Source organism: Mustela lutreola, chromosome 8 (genome assembly GCF_030435805.1).
Source record: "Mustela lutreola isolate mMusLut2 chromosome 8, mMusLut2.pri, whole genome shotgun sequence".
Taxonomy (NCBI): domain Eukaryota; kingdom Metazoa; phylum Chordata; class Mammalia; order Carnivora; family Mustelidae; genus Mustela; species Mustela lutreola.
Window position 1 is genome coordinate 98,743,685 of NC_081297.1, and position 23,455 is coordinate 98,767,139.

Below are 23,455 nucleotides of genomic sequence, written 5' to 3' on the forward strand. Positions count from 1 at the left end.
AATTTTTATCCTTTTACAGAGAAGGAAAAAAATATTTAATATTTTTGTTGTATAAGGAATAGCGCCTAAGGTAGGTACTTATACTCCTGACCTCAGCCCCACACACTCCCGTTTTAATAAAGCTATAGGACAGAGCAGAGTTGGAGTTGAAAAGAAAGGCAGGGCAGGAGACACAACAGAGAAACTGAAGGGAGCAGGGGGATGCAAAAAGAATGACAACCATGTGTGTGCCACACACCTTTTAGCCCCTGCAGCAAATCAGAATGACGCCCACCAAGTCTCTGCACCAGCGAGGGAGCCTGCCACAGATGCAGGAGAAAACGTTCAGTACTAAGGGAGTGACAACAAAGAAAGCTCTGGGCCCCAGCCACAGTTGGGCAATCCAGAGGGAAGAGAGGGAGTACCAGATGTCGCTACTTGTGTCACACAAGCTAGAGAAACCCTCTCTCCCACTGTTGAGGCACACCTATGTCCCACCCACTGCCTTACCATATGGTACTGTCTACTCCTCTTGGAGAGCTGAGACCCTGGCTAGATCCTCCACTCCAGGATAAGGCTGAGCAGTCCTCGTTCTCTAGACTGCTTTTATAAAGATTGGATTAGGTGAGAAAAGTAAGAACTGTAATGATTTTAAAAAATAAGGTAGAACCAGAGGAAAATGTCACAGCTGCCGCCATGTAGCACCAGCAACCAATTCTTGCACTTCTCTTCCCTGTCTCAGTAATCCCCTCTACAGAAGATTCGGGTAATTGGAACAGCTCTTTCTTCCCTGTAAAGTCTGCTGGTACCAGGTTATAACCTGGACAGTGGAGAGTGTCTGCCTTAGGCTCGTTTGTGCAAGAGGGCCACCTTAGGTCTCCTTGAGGATGTTTATCTTGGCGCAGATCTTGAGGGCAGGGCCCAACTTGATGTTCATGGCACTCATAAGATGCTCCTCTTTAAGTAATAAAAGGGCCTGTCCATCAATCTCCTGGGAACGAAACTCCTCTGCAATCTCTTGGCAGCCTAGAAGGAAATGGTGGGAATACATATGAAAAACTATGTGGTCGTACATACAGAGGACAGGAGGGGGAATTGAAGATGAAATAAAGGGGAATCCAGTAGTGGTTAATCCCAATGTACTCATCCTAAATTCAGGAATATAAAAGTCTGGGGTGGCAAGCTTTGGAAGTAAAATGAAATCTGAGAAACTGGCTATTTAAAAAAGCCAAGAGGAAAGAATAACAAAGTTGTTCAATCACAGAAAAAACTTCATTCAACTAGCTTGAGGGAGAAAAGGGAAGGAGCTAGATCATATGTTTTCTTTTACACTAGCAAAAAAAAAAAATCAAAGATCAGAGCCTTTATGACCTCTTTGTTTAAGAGCCCAGGGTTCAGACAAATGGCAAAAAGGGTAGGTTGATTTTCTTTTCTGGAGAAAACCATCCTTTGTCAAGAAGAGTTTATAAACAATCCTGCCTAGAAGAGTGTGGGATAACAATGGTCCCTACTTTCCTAATCCCATTAGTGGAAACAGTGTTTTATCCATGACAGGTGTCACAAAAATCACATATAAAAAATACACTTTATCTAAAAATTACTGGTAAATAGAAAAGTGAAAATCAAACACTGCAAGATTGCTGACATAGTAGAGGACAATCAACCCAAAAGGAAATTAAACCAGGGTGTGTGCAAGTTACTTTGTGGAAATATGAAGAATAGAACCTCTGCCATACCATACTTAAGTGCCTACTGCTTAAAAGTCCATTCTGTTCCCTATCACAAAGGCCCATGTGGGATAACCTAAAGAAAAGTAAACCTGTATGTGATCTGGGTTCTCCTGGATAGGCCCTCAATACCTTGTAGAGAAGCGATAAACTCATACACCTCTTCTACACTCCAACGGCTGGGATTGCTGGACAGGAACACAGGGTTGATGCCATGTAATTCTGGCGTTGGTGGTGCCGTATTGGGGTTCCCCAGGTCACGTTCTCCATGCCCAGTTCGCACAGATAAAGGCCCAGGAGATGTTGGAGAGAGTGCTTCATCATAACTGGAATTATCTGAACCCCGGCTAGAGTCCTCTTGACCCTACAGAGAACAACACAAAGCCATGAGGTCATGAACAGTGTCAGGACGTTTCTTCACCCCTTCCCAGCCAACGGGGTTTGGGTTAATACTAGGCACAAAGCAAAAACTAGTATTAGACTGAAGAAACTGTACTTTGTTTGCAAATGCCCGGAGTCACTAGTCCACCCTCAAGTAACTTCCAAGTATAAACTATCACTTTCTTGATTGACCCCTTCTTCCAACAATCAATCTAGATTTTGTCAAATATAATGTGATATAATGATTAATGTGTACATGACCCAGTAATCACTTGAGAAGAGACAAGGAGTCACGATCTCTTGGAATCTGGACGAATGCTATCAATACAGAACTCAGAGTTCTGGTCTCATACTCTTTTATCAGGGCAAAGGAACTGCCTGGCAGGGAATGAGGAAGGAAGAAGGACCATTTTAAAGGTAGCTGGCCACGCAACGGAAGCTCACCCGGTGGCGCTTGCCCTGGATCTTGGCACGAGCGATGTCTGAGGAGCTGCGGCGGGGTCCCCGCCGACGAACGCGAGCATAGTTGGCTTCTTGGAACTCTTTCATTTTTTTCCTCTTCAGCCGGAACTGGTGACTACAGCTCACATTATACCTACAGGTCAGGGCATATACGGAGTGTCAGCGGTGCTGGAGGAGACCACCGGGCTAGCCATGGCTACGTGGGAGTTGGTATTTTAAGAACTGACTTGGGGAAGAACACGAAAGCGAAGACAGGGAATGTCAGCTATGAGGTCATCCTAGGGAAGGGGCCCGCTATTCGATGGAGGAACTGGTGCTGAAGGTAAGGAAGGGGCAGGTGCCCACAGTACCTCTTAGCGCAGGTCATTGAGCAGAACCTCTTGGAGCCGCGAAACTGCTCAGCAGGAGCATACTTCCCGCAGTACTCACACTTCAGGAGGTTCGCCTTCTTATCTAGCTCTGGAAAATAACGCATCCCTGGGGAGCTATTGCTGATCCCGCCACTGCTCAGGCCATCATTAGGCCCACAGCTGGCTAATTACTCTCAGGGTTTGCCCCTCAAGACCTATACAACCTAATTCAGAATCCCTAAAACATAGAGTTCAGAATCCAAAACCATAAAGACACATCCTTCAGGAACATCATGGCCTTCCTGACTTAAACCAGCCCAGTTTCCATCTTCAATGACTAACTTGATCCCAATTTATACTCTCAGGTTGCCAACAAAACTGCATTTTAGAATAGGAGAGAGGAACTAATTACTAACTAGAAAGATGTTGGATCCATCTCCCAACACAAGTTTACAAAAGCAGTGGGAGTAATATAAACAAGAGCCCTTAATATAGATGATAAAACCTAAAATGAGAAATGGAAATTTAGAAATATCCTATTTTACATCATCTTTTGAAAAATACATACTTAGAATAAATAATTCGAGAGGTTAGCTTGATAAAACCCTAATTCTATAAGGAACTCCTTTTGTGTGATTCTATACATTTTGATATTTAATACAGTTCCTGCATGTGGCTAGACTTCATATAACTCCCACTTTAAATAATTACTGTTTCACACTGAGTGCTCAAACACCTCTATCTCCCTGAGCCTCCTTCCCCAGATGGGTCTCTAAATAAATACTTACCAGCAGATGGGCTGTCCCCTCCCAAGGGGCCCCCTGACTGATTCTCATTCAGCCCTGGCAGGCCAGTCTGTAGTGGCTTCTCAGACTCTTTCAGTAACTGAGAACAACCCACCTGTGCCAGAAAAAGTTTACAGTTAAGTTAGCCTCGTTCCTTTCTGCTTCTCTATAACTTTCCCCAGTATTTCTCACTGCCATGTCTTTGCCTGGTTCTCAGAGTTAATGGCCACGTCTGATTTAGAGAAACATTTCTCAACATGGCAATCAAGAGGCCCTACCTGGCTCTTTTCAGATGAGCCACTGAAAAACATGTTCCTAACTTGATATCCTAGCTTGTCCTTTTCCTTCCAAAGTTGCAGACACCTGCATTCTAGGCCTAGTTCTGCAACTCCTGATATCTAGAAAAGTCCCTTAACTTCTCTACCACAAATTTCTTCATTATGAGACAGGCTAGTTTGTGTAACTAAACATTATAGCTTCTTCCTTCTCTTCTCCTCTTCCCAACATTTGCATTTGTTGGTCTACACATACTATTTCCTTTCCCCCTTCCCTTCCTCCTCCACAATTAACTACACAAACAATAGAATTGAACCATTCTCCAATAATTAAATAGTTCCGAGATTTGATTTTAGTGAACTTTGGAAAGATAATAATCAGACCAAGTCCCCACTTGAAAGTCCCACCTTATGGCCCTGCCCTCACCGGGAAAGGCTCTGCTCCTTCCTGGATAACGAAGCCTTCAATGATGTGGGTGAGAATCTGGGGCTTCACGATGGCCTGTGGGGGTTTTGAGTCACCCATCTGTCTGGACACCATGGCTAGTGTAGGGGGCGGTGCAGCTGGGGCAGGAGCCAAGGCTACTAGTTCACTGCTTGGAGTACTAGCATTCACACCAGTCACTGGTTCAGCTTTCTCTGGAACAGATTAAGGAACAGATAAAAGGATGACGTAACTGATCCATCTATTAGCCAAGCCAGTCTGATCTTCCACAATAATACATGTTCACCTTTGATCATTCACCCTGGAGTCCCTGTTTTTGGATCTACCCATTGGTCCACCAAGTTCAGGGTCATCTTCTATGGAACCAGATTTAGCTCTGAGCTCACTCAGAACACTTCTCTAATCTCTGCACTCAAATCACACTGCAGAAGTCAGTTACCTCCAAGACTGCTCTTCTCCTCCATGGCCTTTGGACTTTCAGCTACTGGAGATGCCTTGGCAGGAAGCATTGAACCCAACGTGGAGATATCATCTCTCTCCTCCTCAGACTCTGCCTTGCGTTTGACAGCCAATGTCTGGGGTTTGCTCTATATAGTGAAAAACAGGAAAGAAACCAAGATGTATGAATGAAGGATATAAGGAACCTCAGTGACCACCATACTATCAGTGAAAACGTTCTTGGTTCCAGATTACCCAATCTGCATACTTCCCATGGTACACTAGAATTCCCGGTCATTCCCAAGAAGTGTATCTTCTACATCAGGACAAAAGAAAATGTCACATTTAGTCCTGACCTACACCTCAGGATTCTAGTTCATTATGGCTCCACCGAGAACCTCTGTTTTTCTAAAGACCAACTTAAGTGAATAGGGCTATCTTGACCTAATTTAGTACAGATCCAAAAACCCAGAATGATTTCAGGAGCAAATCAAGCAGTGTGAAGTACAGATTATTATACACGGTAATGTCTCTCCTACAAAAGGAACAAATAAATACCAGTATCTTAACCTTCCATCAATGCCTCTCTTACAAAAGGACAAACCAATATCTTTTAAGTGTTACAGTTTGTAACAAATAGTTGTTACAGATAAGACAATATGATGATTCACAGAGCAGTTGGTACAATACCATATTCACCCGCCATGCTCACTCACCCACACATATTAATTATCTATTTGTTATGGACTTAATGTTTGTGGTTCCCCTCCCCCACCCAATTCCTAAGTCCTAACCCCAGTATGGCTGTATTTGGAGATGGGGCTTCTAAGGAAGTAATGAAGGTAAAATGATAAGTATCTCAACCTTCCGAACTCGTTACTCCCCTCCTAAGTTAAGCTCTATGTCCACTGAGCCCCAAGTCCACTCAAGACCTCACTCACCGGCAGGTGCACAGACTGCATGTAGAAGGCAGCAGGTACCTGGGCCACAACAGGTGAGGAGGTCGTAGCCCCACCCTTTACCACATGCGCTGTCCCCTGCACAGGAGCGAGGCTCATCCCAGACGCCAGCGTGGGAGGGCACTCTTGCAGGGCCCCGGCAGCCTGGGATGAAGGTGGCGAGGAGGCCAAATGGGCCTGACTGGGCTGCACTGTATTGGGCATGCCCCGGGAAGTAGGGACAGCAGCGGCCAGCTGTGCCAACCCCAGAGCCTGTGCCTGGGCCGTCCCGGGCTGCCGGGTGCCCACCACTTGCACAGGGATATGGGGTGGTGGTTGCTGGGTAGCTGACATCTTAGCAGCGCCTAACTGAGGAGGCTTGATAGGTGCTACAGGTGGTTTGGACTGGATGGGGATGGGTGGCTTGGGGGTTGGGTCAGGCGGGAGGGACAAGGGTGAAGACTGAAGCATGGGTTGGACCACCAGGGTCTGGGCTTGCTGCTGGGACTGGGAAGGAGGGACCTGCTGAGTAGGTGGGACCTGCGGTGGCTGAGGGGCAGTGAGTGTGGCAGCTGGCGGCGGGGGCGGCGGCGGCGGCTGCTGCTGCTGCTGCTGCTGCTGCTGGGCCAGCTGGAGGTGTGTGGCTGTGTGGAGGAGCTGGGACTGCCGGTGCTGGAACTGCTGCTGGTGGTGGATGGCGATCTGCTGCTGGATCACCACCTGTTTCTGCTGGAGGTGGATCTGCTGCTGTTGCTGAATCAGGGAGTGGGGCTGGATCTGCGTGTAGGTGGCTACAGCGGGGCGCCCCGAGTGGAACAAAAAAGAGCGGAAAATTATCATCGTTACAAATTGAAAGGGAAATCACCTTTCCAAGCTGTACTTGGCTTTGGGATCACACAGCGAAGGGAAATCGAACCTGGCAGACCCAAGAGATCACTTCATTCACACTCTCGCCTCTGAGTCAGACATTACCAAGTCTCTCTCTGTAGCGAAGCACCTCCAAGGAAGAAGTCCCTTGCCCAATCATTTCACAGTCCTCGGTAATTTCTTGAAGCTATCTAACTTTTATTTTCTTTGCTACACTAAATCCTGATAGTTTGACACAGCAAAGGAGAATGGCTGGCCCATCTCCCTTATGACTAGACTCAGTTCTTCAAGGGTTGAGTCCTTGCTCTATTCATTTTTACATCCCTAGAACCCAGCCCCATGCCCGGCACATGATAAAGACTCAATGGTCACTAAGAGAATTAATGTCCACGAAGGTAAAGATTCAAACATCCTCCCACGAATGCCTGGGTTTTTCAGACTCATCAGTTTGGTCACCACCTACAAGAAGGCATAAGAGTCAACGGCTGCAGGCCCAGCCTTTATGCAGTTTCCTCCACTGCAGGTGAAGCCACGACACACCATCTTCCAGATCACCCAGAGAGCACATGTAACATGAAAGCACTTTGGAAACAGAGTGCTAAGGTATGTAAATACTAGGTGGTAGTAGTACAGCTGGTGATTAACTCTTCATTTTTTTTGTAAGCAAATCATCCAAACAGAGCAACAACCGAAGTGCCAGAAACAAGGCAGGTAAAAATAAACATTACCAAGTGAGGTACGCACTTCTAACTATACTGAACCACATTCTAAAAGCAACTATAAACCATCTGAGGTTATTATTATTTATTCCTTTTTTTATCCTTATCCTTGATCAGATGATCACAGTTAACTATACTAAACCGTTTGCTAGTCCTGAATGCTCTAAGGCACTTAGACCCTCTCCACTCTACCCTGGTCCAGCTAATCATCATTAAACAGAGTAAGGAGAGAAGTCATCCCTTGCACTAAATCATAAACTCCATGGGGACAAGGAATCTGTTTTTCAAACATGCATCCCCAAATAATACATTATATGTTAATAAAAATAACTAAAAAAGAAAAAAAGATGCATCCCTAACACCTCCTACAACACAGTAGGCAATACCCAGTAAGAACTGGGTAAATGAATGGGTGGGATGGATAAACTGAGACTCAGGGCCTAAGAAGAAGGGGACAAAGCAATTTGTACAGATTGCTGCCTTGTAGAAACAGAGATCTACTTCTGCTACCTGTCCTACTACTCTCTCCCTGGACTAATCTGATAAAGGCTGATGTGATTTTTTTTTTCCTTCCACTACTCCAGGACCCAGAGAAGCAGGATAAATGGCAAAGAAAAGTACTCTGAGGATTTCAAACAAGTTCTGAGAGAATAATGACATTGTGAGAGGTGAGAGCTTACCTGAGCTAATAAGGGTCTGGCTGGGAGCAGGTGTAGCTGTCCGTGTCAGGTTCATGCCCACATTCTGCTGACCAGCCCCATCTGCTTCTGCCTTCTTAGCTGCTGCACTTTCTGCTTCTGTCTGGCTTCCCTGACTCACAGTCACTGTTTGGGCGGCAGGCAAGGGCTGCACCACTCCTGTGCCCTTCCTGGGACAGCTCCCACCCCCACCCATTCCTGAGGAAGGCAAAGGACCCAAGCCCCCGGGTGCCTGGCCACCACCACCTGGCCCCATGGACCCTGGGATGCTACTCCCACTGCCTGTGCCAGCTTGACTGAGGTTGAGGGACTGGCCTGAGGCCCCAGAGGAAGCCTGAGCCACAGCAAGGGCCTGGCTAGAAGCCTGGGAGAGGCTAGAAACAGGAGAGGCTCCAGGAGGAATGGCCTTCTGAGTAGAGCCTTGCATTTGAGGTCCTTGGGCTGAGGCCTGTTGGTTCCTCACTGCCAAATTCTGCACCTGAAAGATAAGAAGAAAAAGATATATTGAGAAGAGGGGAACAGGAAGCATGAAGGTCAAAGATGTCTGTGACCGATTCAGAAGCAGTGAAGACAGCTACAGATATTCCCAGCCCCCCTCAAAACTTGTCCCCTTACCTTTACAATTACATACACTGAAGTCCTTCCGGTCACCCGGGGAGGGACTCTTGAATCCTATTTGACTTTTAGTCTCCTTCATTCACTATCAAATCTATCAGCAAGTTCGCTCATTTATTCCTTCGAAATGTCTCAAATTTTCCTTTCTTCTGTTTATTCATTCAACATTGACCAAATACCATACTATGCTTCCAGTAGTACACTGGACACTGGAAATGCAGGGACGAAAGAATGTCCCTGCTCTTAATGAGTACTTTCTACCAGAAAGGACAGACACGAAAATCACCAACAAACCTGTCATACTATGCAGAGATATACACAAAGTGCCATGGGAGCACAAAGGAGGAAGATAGACTCAGACCAGGGAAAACTTCCTAAAAGTCTTTTGTTTCATCTGAGACTCCATGGGTGAGAGGGAAAGTGAAGTTTGAAGACACAGGTAACAACACTTGGAAGACCTTCGAGTGAAGAAAGAGCAGAGCATTTTTGGAAATTATAAATATTTCATTATGTTTGGGGTGAGTTAGAGGGAGTAGCAAGAAATGAAGCTAGGAAGACAGGCTGAGGCTGGGGAGGTAGAAATGTGTGTTCAAATGAGGAATAGAAAGTCTGTCTTCCCCATTGTTGTATTTCCAGCACAGTGCCTGATAGAGTAAGTATTCCGAAATATGAAGAGAAGACTGATGAGCACTTCAAATGACAGGAAGCCACTGAAGACTATTAATCAGAATAAAGATCATCAACACTACAGCTGTAGTGTACAACACTACAACACTACATTTTTTTTTTTAAAAGATTTTTTATTTATTTATTTGACTGAGAGAAATCACAAGTAGATGGAGAGGCAGGCAGAGAGAGAGGGAAGCAGGCTCTCTGCCGAGCAGAGAGCCCGATGCGGGACTCGATCCCAGGACTCTGAGATCATGACCTGAGCCGAAGGCAGCAGCTCAACCCACTGAGCCACCCAGGCACCCTAACACTACATTCTTTTAAACACTGCTTACAGGAGTGTAAATCAGTACAACTGCTTTGAAAACGGTTTGGCATCCTATCCTAAAGCTAAACATTCACACACCCTCTGATCCAGGAATTCTACAGGAGCAACTCTTGCTCCTGTAGCAACAGGAGGCATGTGAAGGGAAGTCCACAGCAGCACTATTCAGTTAATGGAAGTCTGGAAGCAACCCAAATGGCCATTATCAGAAAAGAAGATGAATGAACCACAGTATATTCACATGATTCAATACTACAGAGAAATCAAAATTAATAAAATACAACTACATGCAACAATACAGATGGATCTTGACAATAAGCTATTAAGAAAGTATTCCCCCCAAATTACATACAGCACAAAGACCTTCTACACTTAAATACAAATATGTGTGTGTATGTGTGTGTGTGTGTGTGTGTGTGTGTATAAAATATATAGAACATATGGTATCTGGAATTTACTTCTAAATAATCCACAGTGGAGGGAAATGGTCTGGAGAGAAAGGCTGTGTGTTGATAAATATTGCAGCTGGTTAGCAGGTGTGCAGAGATTCATGTATTTTTCTATTTTTGCATAAGTTTGAAATTTTCCATAATAAGAAGTACTTTTGAAAAACCCATGTAAACACAATAAAACTATAGAAAAAGGGACAGAGGGCAGGATGAACCTAGGAATCAGAATGATTGTTACCATAGGTGGGGCAGGCAGTGGGTGGAGCTGGGGAATGCTTATTACATCATTAAAACATAGTAAGTAAATAAGATTGGGCCATGATTGGACCACTGCTGGGAGGTATCATGAACCAAGGATTATGACTTATAAAACCCGGAAAACCAGAAGTACCATTTAAAATAACGTTAGGGGGCGCCTGGGTGGCTCAGTGGGTTAAGCCACTGCCTTCGGCTCAGGTCATGATCTCAGAGTCCTGGGATCAAGCCCCGAATCAGGCTCTCTGCTCAGCAGGGAGCCTGCTTCCTCCTCTCTCTCTGCCTGCCTCTCTGCCTGCTTGTCATCTCTCTCTGTCAAATAAATAAATAAAATCTTTAAAAAAAAAAATTTAAAAAAATAAAATAATGTTAGGAACAACATGTATTTTCTTATTGAAAAAACTTATTCTGAAGATAATATGGAAGATGCTTAGAGGTAGACAAGGCTGAAGTCAAGAGACCAATTAGAAAACTAGAAGAATAATGCAGGTGAAAAATACAAGGAACCTGAGTTCAGGTGAGGAGTAAAGAGGTGAGAGCTTTTGAGAGAGCTTTACAGGAATTACCAGGATGGGGTGTTGGGGCACTTAATGTGATACGACATTTATATAGTTTGTTTCCAATCAGCTTTCCATAATGACTACTCAAAACTTTCCTAGTTCCCAATATATCTCAGAACCACTTGCTCTTCCCCCTCTTCCTCATCACCCCTGCAGAGATGATAAAACCACGATGTGAGCAGTTCCATCACCAAATCTATAATCCCCTTCATGAATCCCCACCACCGCCTTTTCCCGGCTCTCCCCTCTATCAGCCCTCCTATCAAATCCTTCTCCACACTCAGGGCCTCAGCTCTTCTCCTTCTCAAGGAGCTTGTGCTATCAATTCCTTCCTGTCTCTTCAACCTCCCCTCTAAGGCACCCTCCAATCACACCTGAAGCCCACTTCCCAACCCCCGCTTCATCCCCCTTTCCTTTGATTGCTAAACTGGTAATAATTGTTTACATTCACTGCATCTATTCTCACTATCCAGCCATTCCTCAGGTGATACTAGTTGGCTGCAATCCCCCAATCCCCAAACTCCACTGAAATGGTTCTCTGTCCATATTGGTAACTCTTTCTTGTCCTCTCTACTACATTTGACAGAGGACTCCCTGCCACTTCTAACGTTCTGCTCCCTTGTTTTCATGACACTACACAATCCAGATTTTCCTGTTTCACTTTCTACTCCCCTCTGCCACTTCATCAGCCTCTACTGACCCTGAGCTGTTATATTTTCTAAGAAGTAGTCCTAACCCTCAGGGTTCCATTTCTCATATCAATCTGTACCTTTCCCTAAGCAATGCCAAATGCTCTCTTAACTTCCATTATCCTGTGTCTACTCTTGAATGTTGATTTCCATGCAGACCTTCTCTCTATTCTCAAGCACCAACTATCTAAAACTGCTGACCTCAGTGACTCACAAGCACATCCAAGACAGCGGTGTACAAAAGTTAACCTCACCATAAGTCCACTTCTCCAACATTCTACCTCTCTAGTCACACTACGCTGTCACCTCACTGCTGTCACATCTCGTCCCTGGCACCTCTCTCAACTGAATCAGCTTTCCTTTTTCAAAGATCTTCTAAGTTTTTTCTCAAATCTATTCATTTCTGTCCATGTCCATTGTTACTGCCTAACCCAAACACCATCTTTCCTCTAAATTGTTGTCCCTAGATTCACACTCATTTATTCACACACACTTCCATTTATTCTCTACAGAGGAGCTAACATAGTCTTTTTTTTTTTTTTAAGATTTTACTTATTTATTTGACAGAGAAAGAGACAGTGAGAGAGGGAATGCAAGTAGGGGGAGTGGGAGAGAGGGAAGCAGGCTCCCGGCCGAGCTGAGAGCCCCATGCCGGGCTCCATCCCAAAGCCCTGGGATCATGACCTGAGCCGAAAGCAGATGCTCAACCCACTGAGCCACTACGCCCCCAACATAGTCTCTAAACAAACAAATGAACAAGCCTCAAACCCCACCATGTGATTTCCAAATTTAAAATCCTCCCATAATGTCCCATCACCCTTCGCATAAAGCCCAAAATCTTAAACACTGTCCCCAATGCCCTGTAAGATGAAGTCTCTCCTACCTCCCCAGCACCATCTCCATCCTGCTTTGCCAAACTCCAAGCATGTAGGTCTTCTTTCAAGTCCTCAAATATATAAAGCTCCTTCCCTCCTCTTTGGATTCAAGGGGTATTTGGACATTAGGTTTCCATTGGCTTCACCACTCTCTTTCCATGCCTTCACCAGACACTCAGTTTAAATGTCACCTCCTTGGGGCAGTCTTCTCAACTTTCACCCCAAGCCCAAGGCTGAATTAGGTCTCTTCCTGTGTTTTCAAAGCACTCTGTACTTTCTAATGAAGCAATTGTTAAGCCATTCCGGTGATTTTTGTTTAATGTCTGGCGCTTCAGTGATATGTCATCTCTAACTCATTTATCCTCAACACACTCCAAGGTAGGTATTTAACAACAGCTATTTTATACACGAAGAAACCGACAAAAAGATGTTAAGCCGTCTGCCTAGGTCACACAGGAAGTCATGGACTTGGAATCAGATTCTTATTTTCAAACACTACTCTGTCCCTTCATATATTGACACTCGAGTATCTGATGAGTAAAGAGATGGATGAATCAAAGAACTGGATATGAAACCAGTCTCAACCTCATCCTCTGATGCCGACGCTATTACCATAGTCTAAAACGAATGTCTGGGGCTCCTGGGTGGTTCAGTGAGTTAAAGCCTCTGCCTTCCGCTCAGGTCATGATCCCAGTGTCCTGGGATCGAGCCCCGAGTCTCTGCTCAGCAGGGAGCCTGCTTCCTCCTCTCTCTGCCTGCCTCTCTGCCTACTTGTGATCTCTGTCTGTCAAATAAACAAAATCTTAAAAAAAAAAAAGAATGTTTTACCCTAGTAACTAAATGAGCCCCAAGAATCTCTTACTAGGTTCCTTAACTTCTCTTTCTTCTCCAGGCACATGTTCCTAGATGATTCTTTCCAGAGTATTGTCCTTATCCTATTAATCTGCTGTTCAATAGCCAGCCATGACCCCTGCTACCTACAAAGTTATTTGGCTTTCAGACTTCTCCCTGACAATGACCTTTTCTTTTTCTTTTTCTTTTTTTTTTTTTTTTTTTATGTATTTGACAGAGAGAGATCACAAGCAGGCAGAGTGGAGGAAGTAGGCTCCCCACTGAGCAGAGAGGCCGATGTGGGGCTGGATCCCAGGACCTCAGGATCATGACCCAAGCCGAAGGCAGGGGCCTCAACCCACTGAGCCACCCAGGCGCCCCTGACAATGACCTTTTCTAACATCAGGTGTGCTGTCTCCACTTTATCCACTCATCCCCAATTCAGTCACATACAAGTCATGGCTTTACACACACTGTTCTCTCTCCAGTTTTCTTCTAACTCCAAATCAAATCGTAACAATCTTTCGAGAATCTGCTCAAGTATCCCAAAAGTCACTGAGCAGGAATGCAGCCAACTCTTCTCTAAACTCATGTGTCACTCTGAGTTAGGACCATTTACTTTGGACTCCTTTGGGCACTAAGGTCTTTGTACTTCTTTGTTCTCTAAGATCTTTGAAGACTTGACTTGTCTTTCTTTTCAAGCTTCCCAAGTTTCTAGTATATATCTGAGCACATCAGTAGAAAGAGCTCAAACTCACTATTTACTTGCTAACTGATAAACTAAGAGAATGAAAAAAGTTATTATGAGATCTCAATTTGTATTCCATCATAAGAAGCCAAAACTTCAGGCATGAAATCCGTGTCCATGTTTGGGGGTAAGGCACAGAAAGCAACGGTGAGGAACACTTTCCTGGGCACAGAGACCACTGAGAGTCAGCAGCCACAGTGACTCATAAAGAGAAGGACACAAACATCCTTCCTGCAACAGCCCGGTGGGCTTCACATCTATCTAACTGCAGAATTCCCTCAGCCATCCCTTACTCTAAGAGAGCACTGCAAAGAAAGAGAATTAAGACCTCCTGAATAAAACTGAGCCATGGAGGTCTAAAAGAATGTAAGGACATCTGCCCTGGATTGAGAATAAGGCTTCCCAGGTCCACAGGGCTGTTTTCAGTCAACTTCACCTCCCTTCGTAACTCACATAACTCAAAAGTTACAAGAAATTCGAGTGCTATGGAAATGAAGAAAAGGGGAGAAAAAATAAGAACCCTGAGAAGTCGTCATGGGGTAGCAGGGTAGGCCCTGGTCTGTGGTGGTTCCCTTCATCCTCCCCAGTGCCCATCCGCAGGTCAAGTGGTTGCCACTGACCTGATCTGCATCTGTATGAACTCCCGGAGATGGAGCAGATGGCACCTCCTGCTGGACCGCAGCCACCGCCCCGTTAGGCATCAGGATGAGTTGGGAGGCTAGAGGCACATTCCGGCCCAGGGTCCGGTTTACCTGCAATAGGTTTCCCAGCTGTGGCTGGCAAGGAGAGGAGGAAGAGGAAGAGCAAAGGAAAGAGAACAAGAGAAGAAGAAAGAAGAAATGGAAGGGAAGGACCACAAGACAAAATAAACAGAAGATACGAAACTGCTAAGCCCTGCCCCTTTCCACACCAACCCAGGAGACCCTTATTCTCCATATGCAATGAATCATCCAGAAGGAAACCTAGAATGTATATAAAACTATAGATTGATATCAAAGAGTCAAACATCAAGGAAGCTGAGACAATGAGGATTTTAGAGCAAGTATTTATGTGTAGTAAGTAGACAGGCTAAGAGATAACACTTAGAATTTGGGTACTAGAGCCACAGGTTTAAAGATTAGATTATATGTGACACTACTTCAGTCAAAAATACTAAGGCAAACACCTTCTCACTTAGCATCTCAATTCAATCTGCAGGCTACCTGTGAATACCAAGCATCACTTCTAGAGATAGGTAAGGCCCAGGAAGTCCATCAGCGTATCTTACCATATTTGGGCAACCATATTTAAATCAAACAGCTTTCACTCAAGTCTTTGCCAGGGGCACAACATTTATGCCTCTGGAACAATGGCGGTTGTGTCTGTGGCTTACCCGTAGATACATCTGGGCCTGGGACTGGTTGAGAGGTGGGGAGGTGGTGTTCCCCAGTAGCACAGATTGGGTCAAAGTGGTAGCACTGGGAGAGCTCACACTCTGCGATCGGCTGATGAGCTGGGCGCCCGACGTGGTGGCCAGATTGATCTGTGTGGTACAGAAAGGAACCAGAACTAAGGATTTTGGAAAGGTAAAAAGAAATGCACATCACTGACAAATGCAGAGGGACACAGTCAAGAACAGAATATCTCATTTTTTTCTTTTTTTAAGAACAGACGATCTCATTTTCAGAGTCAGGGGCAAATGAATACCTTCCTGACCATAACTGTCATCCTGACTACTGCAAGGTGGTACCAAAGTAAAGAAACTAGTCCCTAACCACTAACCACTAGCCACCACTGCTAACCACTAACCTAACTACTAACATTACTAACTGAGAGGGAAAAGGAACAAAATGGAACAGACTTCACGCCTCGTTAAAAGGTCCAGAGATGAGTCGCCTTCCTTTTTCATCCTCTCTTCTTCCCCAGGATTTTCTTTCTCCTTTCTTAGACCTCCTCCCTGAGACTCTGATATAGGCTCAGGTCAGTTGTTTCCCTTGTACTAATATTGTCTACGTAAGAGCGATCTTCTTCATTCACAGCTCAATACACAAGGTTGTTCCACCCAGAGACCCAGGGAAGGAAGCCTCTCAGTGGGGAGACCCAGTACTACTCACTGAGGCCTGGGTGGTAGTAGTCTGCTGCTGGGCAGTGCTGGTGTTTGGGGAGCTGGCCTGCCGACTGGCAGCAATCGTGGCCTGTTAGAGGGAAAGGAAAACAAAAAAGAGCAGAGACAATGGAGGAAAAGACTGAATCTTGGAATCACAGGCACAAAATGTAATAGAGAGTTCAGATAAAAAGCCAGAGGCTCTACTATGGAACAAGGAAAAGCATATTCCCTATCTCCAAAACCCTCACATTACCACATATGCCAGCCTAATAACTCCCACACAACCCTTCTGGGGCAATCAGGTACTCTGCCCCCTCCTCCCACTTTCTTTTAGGTGGAAGAACAACCTTTGATCAGATCATAATCATGAGTCACTCATATGTCTAACCCAGGGCTGTCTAAAACAAATACAATGTGAGCCACATAAGTAATTTTCTAGTATGCATTTTTTAAAAAGTGAAAAGAGGTGCAACTGGGTGGCTCAGTCAGTTAAGCGTCTGCCTTTGGCTCAGGTCATGATCCCAGGGTCCCAGGATCAAGTACTGCCCTGGGACTCCCTGCTCAGCGTGGAGCCTGCTTCTCTCCCTCTCCCCTCCCCACCAGCTTGTGCTCGCTCTATCTTGCTCTCTTTCTCAATCTCAAATAAATAAAATTTAAAAAAATAAAAAGTAAAAAAGGGAAAAGAAACAGGAGAAATTAACTTTACTCAAGCCAATGTATCTCATTTCAACATACCTCTGGAACAATGGCGGTTGTGTCTGTGGCTTATGTATGTTGAAATGAAACTATAAACTGAGATAGTTTATATTTTCTTACGCTATGTCTTTGAAATCCAAATTGTACTATACAGCTCAATATGGACTGGCCACATTTTAAGTGCTCAACAGCTACACGTGACTAATGGCTGCCATACTGGACAGTGCAGTTCTGGAACACAGCCATTCTACCTACTAATTCCTACTGCAACCCCCAAAAGAAAAGACTATGATTCTAGCCTGAGTGGCAGGAGCAGTGGAAACAGTATGCCCTAACCCACCTGTAGTGCCCATCCCCTCCCTCTTGGGCCAGCTAGCTGCTGACCTCTCACCTGCTGGACCGCAGCCAGGCTATGCAGCTGGGCATTGCTGAGCTGCTGCTGGAGCATGAACTGGTGGAAATACTGAGCCGCATTGGGCTGACGCTGCAGTGCCTGCAGAGCCTAAAAGGAAAAGAAAGGATCAACCCACTTAGAATGAATCACTCCTAATTCCTATTCTATGCAAATGACTGTGATAAGGTGAAAGGGACAATTGGGAAAAAGAAAAACAAAGGGAGATGGGGAATGTGGCTAAATCAACATCTGATTTGCCCATTTTTATATTAGAACATGTAAGTTCACATAGTCTTCAAAAAGTGGATAAACAGGGGTGCGTGGGTGGCTCAGTGGGTTTAAAGCCTCTGTCTTCGGCTCAGTTCATGACCCCAGGGTTCTGGGATCGAACCCCGCATCGGGTTCTCTGCTAAGCAGGGAGCCTGCTTCCTCCTCTTTCTCTGCCTGCCTCTCTGCCTATTTGTGATCTCTGCCTGTGAAATAAAGTCTTTAAAAAAAAAAAAAAAAAATGGAGAAACAATTAATTCTGTTATTCTCTATTCTTGTATACAAAGAAAAGGAATATAAGCAATGTAACTCACATGAACTCTTAATTCCCAAAATGGAATGGAATTCCCAAAATGACATAGCAAGAAAAAGAACTGGACTAGACAAGTCGAAAATAAACTGGACATCAAATAATATAAAGAGAAGGGGCACCAGGCTGGCTCAGTTGGTAGAATATGCAACTCTTGGTCTCGGGGTTGTGAGTTCTAGCCCCAGACTGGGCATAGAACTTACTTAAAAAAATTAAAAACAGGGCTCCTGGGACGCCTGGATGGCTCAGTGGGTTAAGCCGCTGCCTTCGGCTCAGGTCATGATCTCAGGGTCCTGGGATCGAGCCCACATCGGGCTCTCTGCTCAGCAGGGAGCTTGCTTCCTCCTCTCTCTCTCTCTCTGCCTGCCTCTCTGCCTACTTGTGATCTCTCTCTGTCAAATAAATAAAATCTTTAAAAAACAAAAACAGGGCTCCTGATGGCTCAGTCAGTTAAGCATTCAACTCTTGATCTCAGCTCAGGTCTGTGATCTCAGGGTCATGAGTTCAAGCCCAAGGTTGGGCTCCAACATGGAGCCTACTTAAAAATAAATGGATCTCCTAACCGCCACGCACAATTCCCACCCTGCCGCACCTCTGCCCCGTACTCACCCCGCACCGCCCCTTCCCTCGCTCCTGCTCCTGCCTTCCCTTTGTTCGGTCCCCAAAGCTGCCCTTCCCGCCCTAGCCCTGCCCAGGTCCTGCCCTCCCCACACTGCCCCCCTCGCTGTTCTTCCCGCCTTTGCCCTGGCCGGGTCCCCAGTCGTCGCCTGGTCCTCCCCCTCTCACCTGCCCTCCTCCCTCCTTCCCTGCCTACGCAAATAAAATTTTAAGAAAAAAAAAAAAAAAAACGAATGAAAAAAATAAAGACCATATTCTAGGGACACAAAAGACCATGTTCTAGGACACAAAGGTGACAGAGCCCCAAGTGGTTGAAAATGATGAAAAATAGAGTAAATAGTGGCTTGTGAAAGATTTTATCAAGTAATATTTTCAAATAACTGGCATTTTCAAACACATAAATGTTTATAAAGATGATGCTGGTAATGCAGTTTGAGTGTCACCTTTGGGTTATTACTGTATTCTTATTCCATAATAATTAGAACTATTCTTATTTTGTGCGTGGTTATTCTAGCAACCAAGATATTTTGAGTAAGATGCCCCATTCCCAAGATTTTTTAAAGCATGGGATTTACTATTTGTCCAGGATGATTTACAAGAGAGACAAAAGGTTAAAAACCTGACAATCCACGAAAAGAAACGGTTAGTTAAACTCTAGCTATATGAACTGAATGGTATTAAAAAAAAAAAAAAAAACCATGATTTGAAGACTGAATCTCATTCTCTGCTTGCTTGAACTATTGTAAATTCCTAAGATTCTCAGAGTTGGAAGGGACGTTAGTCATCACCTAATCCAACTCTCCCAGTTTGCTGGAAAGGAACAACGAGCGGCTATCTTCCAGCACCAGTGCCCACCTGAAGCCAATATTCACAGATCACAGCCCCTCACTCTTGAGCCTCACCTGCACCGCCTGCCGTTCATACAGTGACATCTGAGCTATCTGGGGCCGAGAGCTGCCCCCAGAGCTGGAGCTCCCATTGGTGGAGTTGGAGTTCTGCTCACTCTCAGTCTCCATGATAGTGGTCCAGGGTCCCAAAAGCTGTTGCTCTGACTCAAGACCTAGATGGAAGTAGCGAAGGATTAAAATTCACACCTGATCTCAAACTAATATTTCCTGTTATTTTTCATGTTATCTAATACTCTTCCTCTCTTCCCTCTGTTATCCATGATTCCTTGGGCTTCTTTAACTACCAAATCTGCAATACACACTTATAACCACATGCTTCCTATACCATCTTTTGAAGCTATCCAGTGTCTCAAAAGAAACCTTTACAGATCCCTCATGACTGTCTATTAAATATCAAGTGGCTAGAATGTAAGACCATAATACTAAGGCTACCTTACATTCCCATAGCATTTGTAACAGTTTAAAATAGTCCTGCTTAAAAGTTACTGTTTTCTCATTTTTATCTGCACCTGCAACATCAGTACCAACATCACCTTAACAATGGCTACCACTGAGAAGCCACCAGGTGCCTCCTCTCGCTGGCCTAGGCTCTTCATCTCCATTACCTCTCATAGTGCTTTGAGGTAAATATGATTGTCCCCATTTATAATTGTAGAAATGAGGTTTTCCGAGATTAAAGAAGTTATCCTAGTAGGTATCAAGTCTTTACATTAATACGTGCTGCTTCCTCAAACAAACAAACAAAAAAAGGCTGTGATTAAGGCAGTGTCATTTCTTTTGAGTGTTCACTGTCCTCGTTTTATGGAGAAGGGGCTCAAGATACAGATATGTTAAATGCATCATGGAAAGTCATAAAACTAGAGGTAGAGGGACGCCTGACTGGCTCAGTGGGAAGAGCATGCAAGTTATGATCTTGGGATCATGAGTTCAAGTCCCACACTGGGTGTACAGATTACTTAAATACAACTTTAAAACAAAACAAAACAAAAACTAGGAGGTAGGAGAGCTAGTCTGCAGCCAAAATAGCTGCCTGATTCCAGCTCAGGCTACTAATAAAAACACTGTGGGCACATCACTTTCCCTGCCAGCCCCTCAGTTCCCCCATTTGCAGAAAAGCCTTCACAAATGAATATATCATTTTAACAAATGACTATCAGGCATTAACATATTAAATACACAGCAATGAAAGGCTTCAAGAAAGTAAAACTAAACTTTTCACTTTAGTAATCAGAGTTTACTCTCTGCGGTCTACACTAAAATTTGCCAAAAGACATGAAGACATTGCTAGGAACCAAGCAGAGACAGGAGAAAAGAAGCAAGAAGAAATATGCCTCCAAATAACACTAAATGACAATGAGGGGTTTTGTTCATTCTTTTTTTCCCCTCTTTTGTTGGGCGTAGACACTACCTTCTCTACTCCGGAGGCACAGGGCCACTAGAAATATTAGGTCAGCAAAGCACTGGTTTGGTTTAGGAATGTAAACATCAAACCAGAATTTCTGCTAAGGCCTGTCAACAGTTTTATCACAATGGATTTATCGTAATAATTACATCCAAAATAAAGTAAATAAAATCAAACCGCTTGGCCCTGGAAACAGAGTTGGGGAGATTTCTTATTCAGTTCCCAATATCATCTGATCGCATCATTATCCCCCACGTACTCAACCCATCTCTTCAGTTTTATTTAGATATAGCAAACGTCACTGCAAACATGGAATATAACACAGGAGAAATCATATCAGCTTCAACTCTATAGTTATCTTCTCCCACAGTATCAAAGCACTAAACAGATACAGACCCATGAATCCTCATTATCAGCATGTGAAGAAAAAAAGTGGGTAAGGATTAGAGGCAGCATGGCATAGTTGTATAGATCAATGGACTTAGTTTACTGTACTCAAAGACAGTAAGACCGAAGAGACCCCTTCTTTAGCTAGAGGAGACATTAACTCCTACATTCGTAGGTGAAAATGCTAATACTGTAGGACCCCACATCTCCCCCAAAATGGAAGTCTTTTTTCTTTTTTTTCCAGATTGTGAAATGAAAATAGAGATGGAAAGATGCTGGCTTAAGTAATAAAATCAGGAGAAACTGACATCAAAACCAGGAGTCCTGGACCCGAGGCACACAGATCTATTCACTTGTGATCAACGTTGGGACTGCACAATTAAATACAGAAAATGAAAACAACAAAAGGTTTGGGAGGCACAGTGCATTTAAATGTTCAGAATTACCTCAGGAGAGAAAGTGTGAGAAGCTGATCCACAGAGGTGCCTACAATCGCTAAACTATTGTCACCCTGAAAGGCAGTATTTGAGTGTGTATGGGCTGGGTTGGGTTCATTGGGTCAGTTTGGGTGGTTAAGGAGCACAGACCTCTGGAAGGCAGCTAGAAAAAGATAGTTAAGTGGACCTGCGACTGGGTTCACTGAGCCAAGAGTTGGAGGAAATAAATTTCCCTAAACCTAAAACTCTGTCTTGAAGAAAGTACGGGACACAGAAGGCGGCAAGAGAAGGGAGTGGGGGCTTGTTGGGGAAGACTGTGCCAAAGAAATGGAAGTGATCTGGAGAATAGGGATAGTAAGCGCCCAGGGGTCCTTGTTGTATACAGAACCTTGATGAAAATGAGGTTCCAAAGAGGAATCAAAGACACCGAGGGGAAGGGGACAGATAGAGTGGAGCCAGGAGTGAACTGACCCAAGTGAGCAGGGAAATGTGCTTACTGATAGCCGGGAGACAAGCAGGAGAGAGACAGACAGAAGTCAAGAATTGGAGACCGAGGGACCAAGCGGACCATAAAAAGCAGGGGATTATCAGACAGCATGCTTGGATGGGAGGACCCAAAGTCAGAGAAGGAAAAATGAATGAGAAAATGAGCAGTCAGAAGCAACTAGGGTGACGGACAGACGGCATTCAGCGCAGCGAAATGAATAGCAAGAAGACTTGGACAGACAGTGCCGAAGGACGGCAGAGCGAAGCGCAGAGGTAGGCAGGGAAAGAAACTGGGGGAGGTACCTGGGGCGTTACAGACGGAGGTGGCTGAAGAAACATCCCCGAGCAGCCAAGCCCCCAGAGGTCCTGCCCCTCCCCAACCCGCGGCCGCCCGGGTACCTTCGCGCCTGGCTCTGCACCCAAGTGCTCCCGGGGGGCGTCCACCTCATGTGCCCGGGTCCCTAGTCGCCAGGCTGGGCGGGGGGCTCGCTCGGCCTCCGCGGCGGGCTCCCCTCTCCTCCTCCCCTTCCTGGAGGGGCGGGGGCGCCGAGGGCGGGGTGGGAGGTGCCCGGCGCGGCAGCGGCTCCCCGCCCCTCCCGCGGCTCCGGGTCCGGGCCCGGCCGCGGCTCTGCCAGGCCTCCGGGGCTCGCTCCGGGCCTGTCACTTCCTGCCGGGCCGAGAGGGTGGGGGCTGCGGGCCGGGGGCTGCGGGCCGGGCTGGAGGAGGGGGCTGGCGGGGAGGTGCTTCCGGGGCAGCTGGACCCCTCCCCCGTCCCTCCCCTCCCCTCGGCGCCCTCCTCCCCCTCCTCCCTCCCGCGCGTCCCTCGTTTCCTGCCGGCGCCCGTTGCCATGACGACGCCGCTCCCGGGCCTCTGCGCTCCAGGCCCCGGGGTTGGTTTTTTGTTGGGTTTTTTTTTTCCCCCCCGTCTCTCGCTCTCTTTCTCCTCTTTTTTTCCCTTCTTTCTCTCCGAGTTCTGCACGCCGGTTGGAGGGACGAAACTGAGAAAGTGCTGGCCTCTAGTGGGGACCTCGCTCTCACCGAGGAGATGCGAGAAGGGAGGGAAGTGACGTGAAAAGGGGGGGAAAAAAGGAGGTATTTTCTGGAGCTTCTGGGAATAAGGGATAGAAAGAAAGGATCAAAGGGACGATCAAGCAGAGAGGGAGAAAGCGAAGCCACAACCCTAAGAGAAACGACAGACTGGGAAAGGGAATTAAGCCGAGGAAAGGAGAGAAGGGGGGGGGGGATGACTGAGGAATTGCAGAGAGAATGCTGATTGTTTAATCCCTCACCTCAACTCCGAGAAGGCGGGAAAGAAGGCTGCTCTGAAGCTGAACCCATTAGGAGTTGACGTTCATTTAAAAGCAGCCCCGCAATAAGACTTGCT

At 45.6% G+C, this 23,455-nt stretch overlaps 1 protein-coding gene across 8 annotated transcripts; it reads right to left on the reverse strand.

Moving 5' to 3' along the window:
- Nucleotides 1–2: 2 nt before the first annotated feature.
- Nucleotides 3–22,621, reverse strand: PHC1 (polyhomeotic homolog 1). 8 transcript variants are annotated; one of them, XM_059186188.1, is made up of 15 exons: nt 22,471–22,621; nt 19,354–19,511; nt 17,254–17,364; nt 16,174–16,254; nt 15,453–15,602; nt 14,701–14,856; nt 8,047–8,542; nt 5,784–6,571; nt 4,844–4,991; nt 4,387–4,598; nt 3,688–3,799; nt 2,900–3,026; nt 2,532–2,682; nt 1,839–2,070; nt 3–1,005 (listed from the first exon to the last, which is right to left on the reverse strand). In XM_059186188.1, the coding sequence occupies exons 2-15, from the start codon at nt 19,465–19,467 to the stop codon at nt 851–853; spliced, it is 3,033 nt and encodes a 1,010-aa protein (XP_059042171.1). In that variant the 5' UTR covers nt 19,468–19,511; nt 22,471–22,621; the 3' UTR covers nt 3–850. The 8 variants fall into 8 exon arrangements, with proteins under 8 accessions (XP_059042171.1, XP_059042172.1, XP_059042169.1 ...); XM_059186189.1 differs by lacking the exon at nt 22,471–22,621 and adding an exon at nt 22,375–22,394; XM_059186186.1 differs by lacking the exon at nt 22,471–22,621 and adding an exon at nt 21,158–21,177 and having other exon boundaries at nt 14,701–14,832.
- Between the last annotated feature and the right edge of the window lie 834 nt (nt 22,622–23,455).

What these genes read in the sequence shown, in the direction of transcription:
- PHC1 (XM_059186184.1), bottom strand. An exon ending in TGCAGTCTGTGCACCTGCCG is followed by an intron (nt 4,992 to 5,783) that starts GTGAGTGAGGTC and finishes TTCACTATATAG; the next exon opens with AGCAAACCCCAGACATTGGC. An exon ending in TCAATGACCTGCGCTAAGAG is followed by an intron (nt 2,683 to 2,899) that starts GTACTGTGGGCA and finishes CCTGACCTGTAG; the next exon opens with GTATAATGTGAGCTGTAGTC.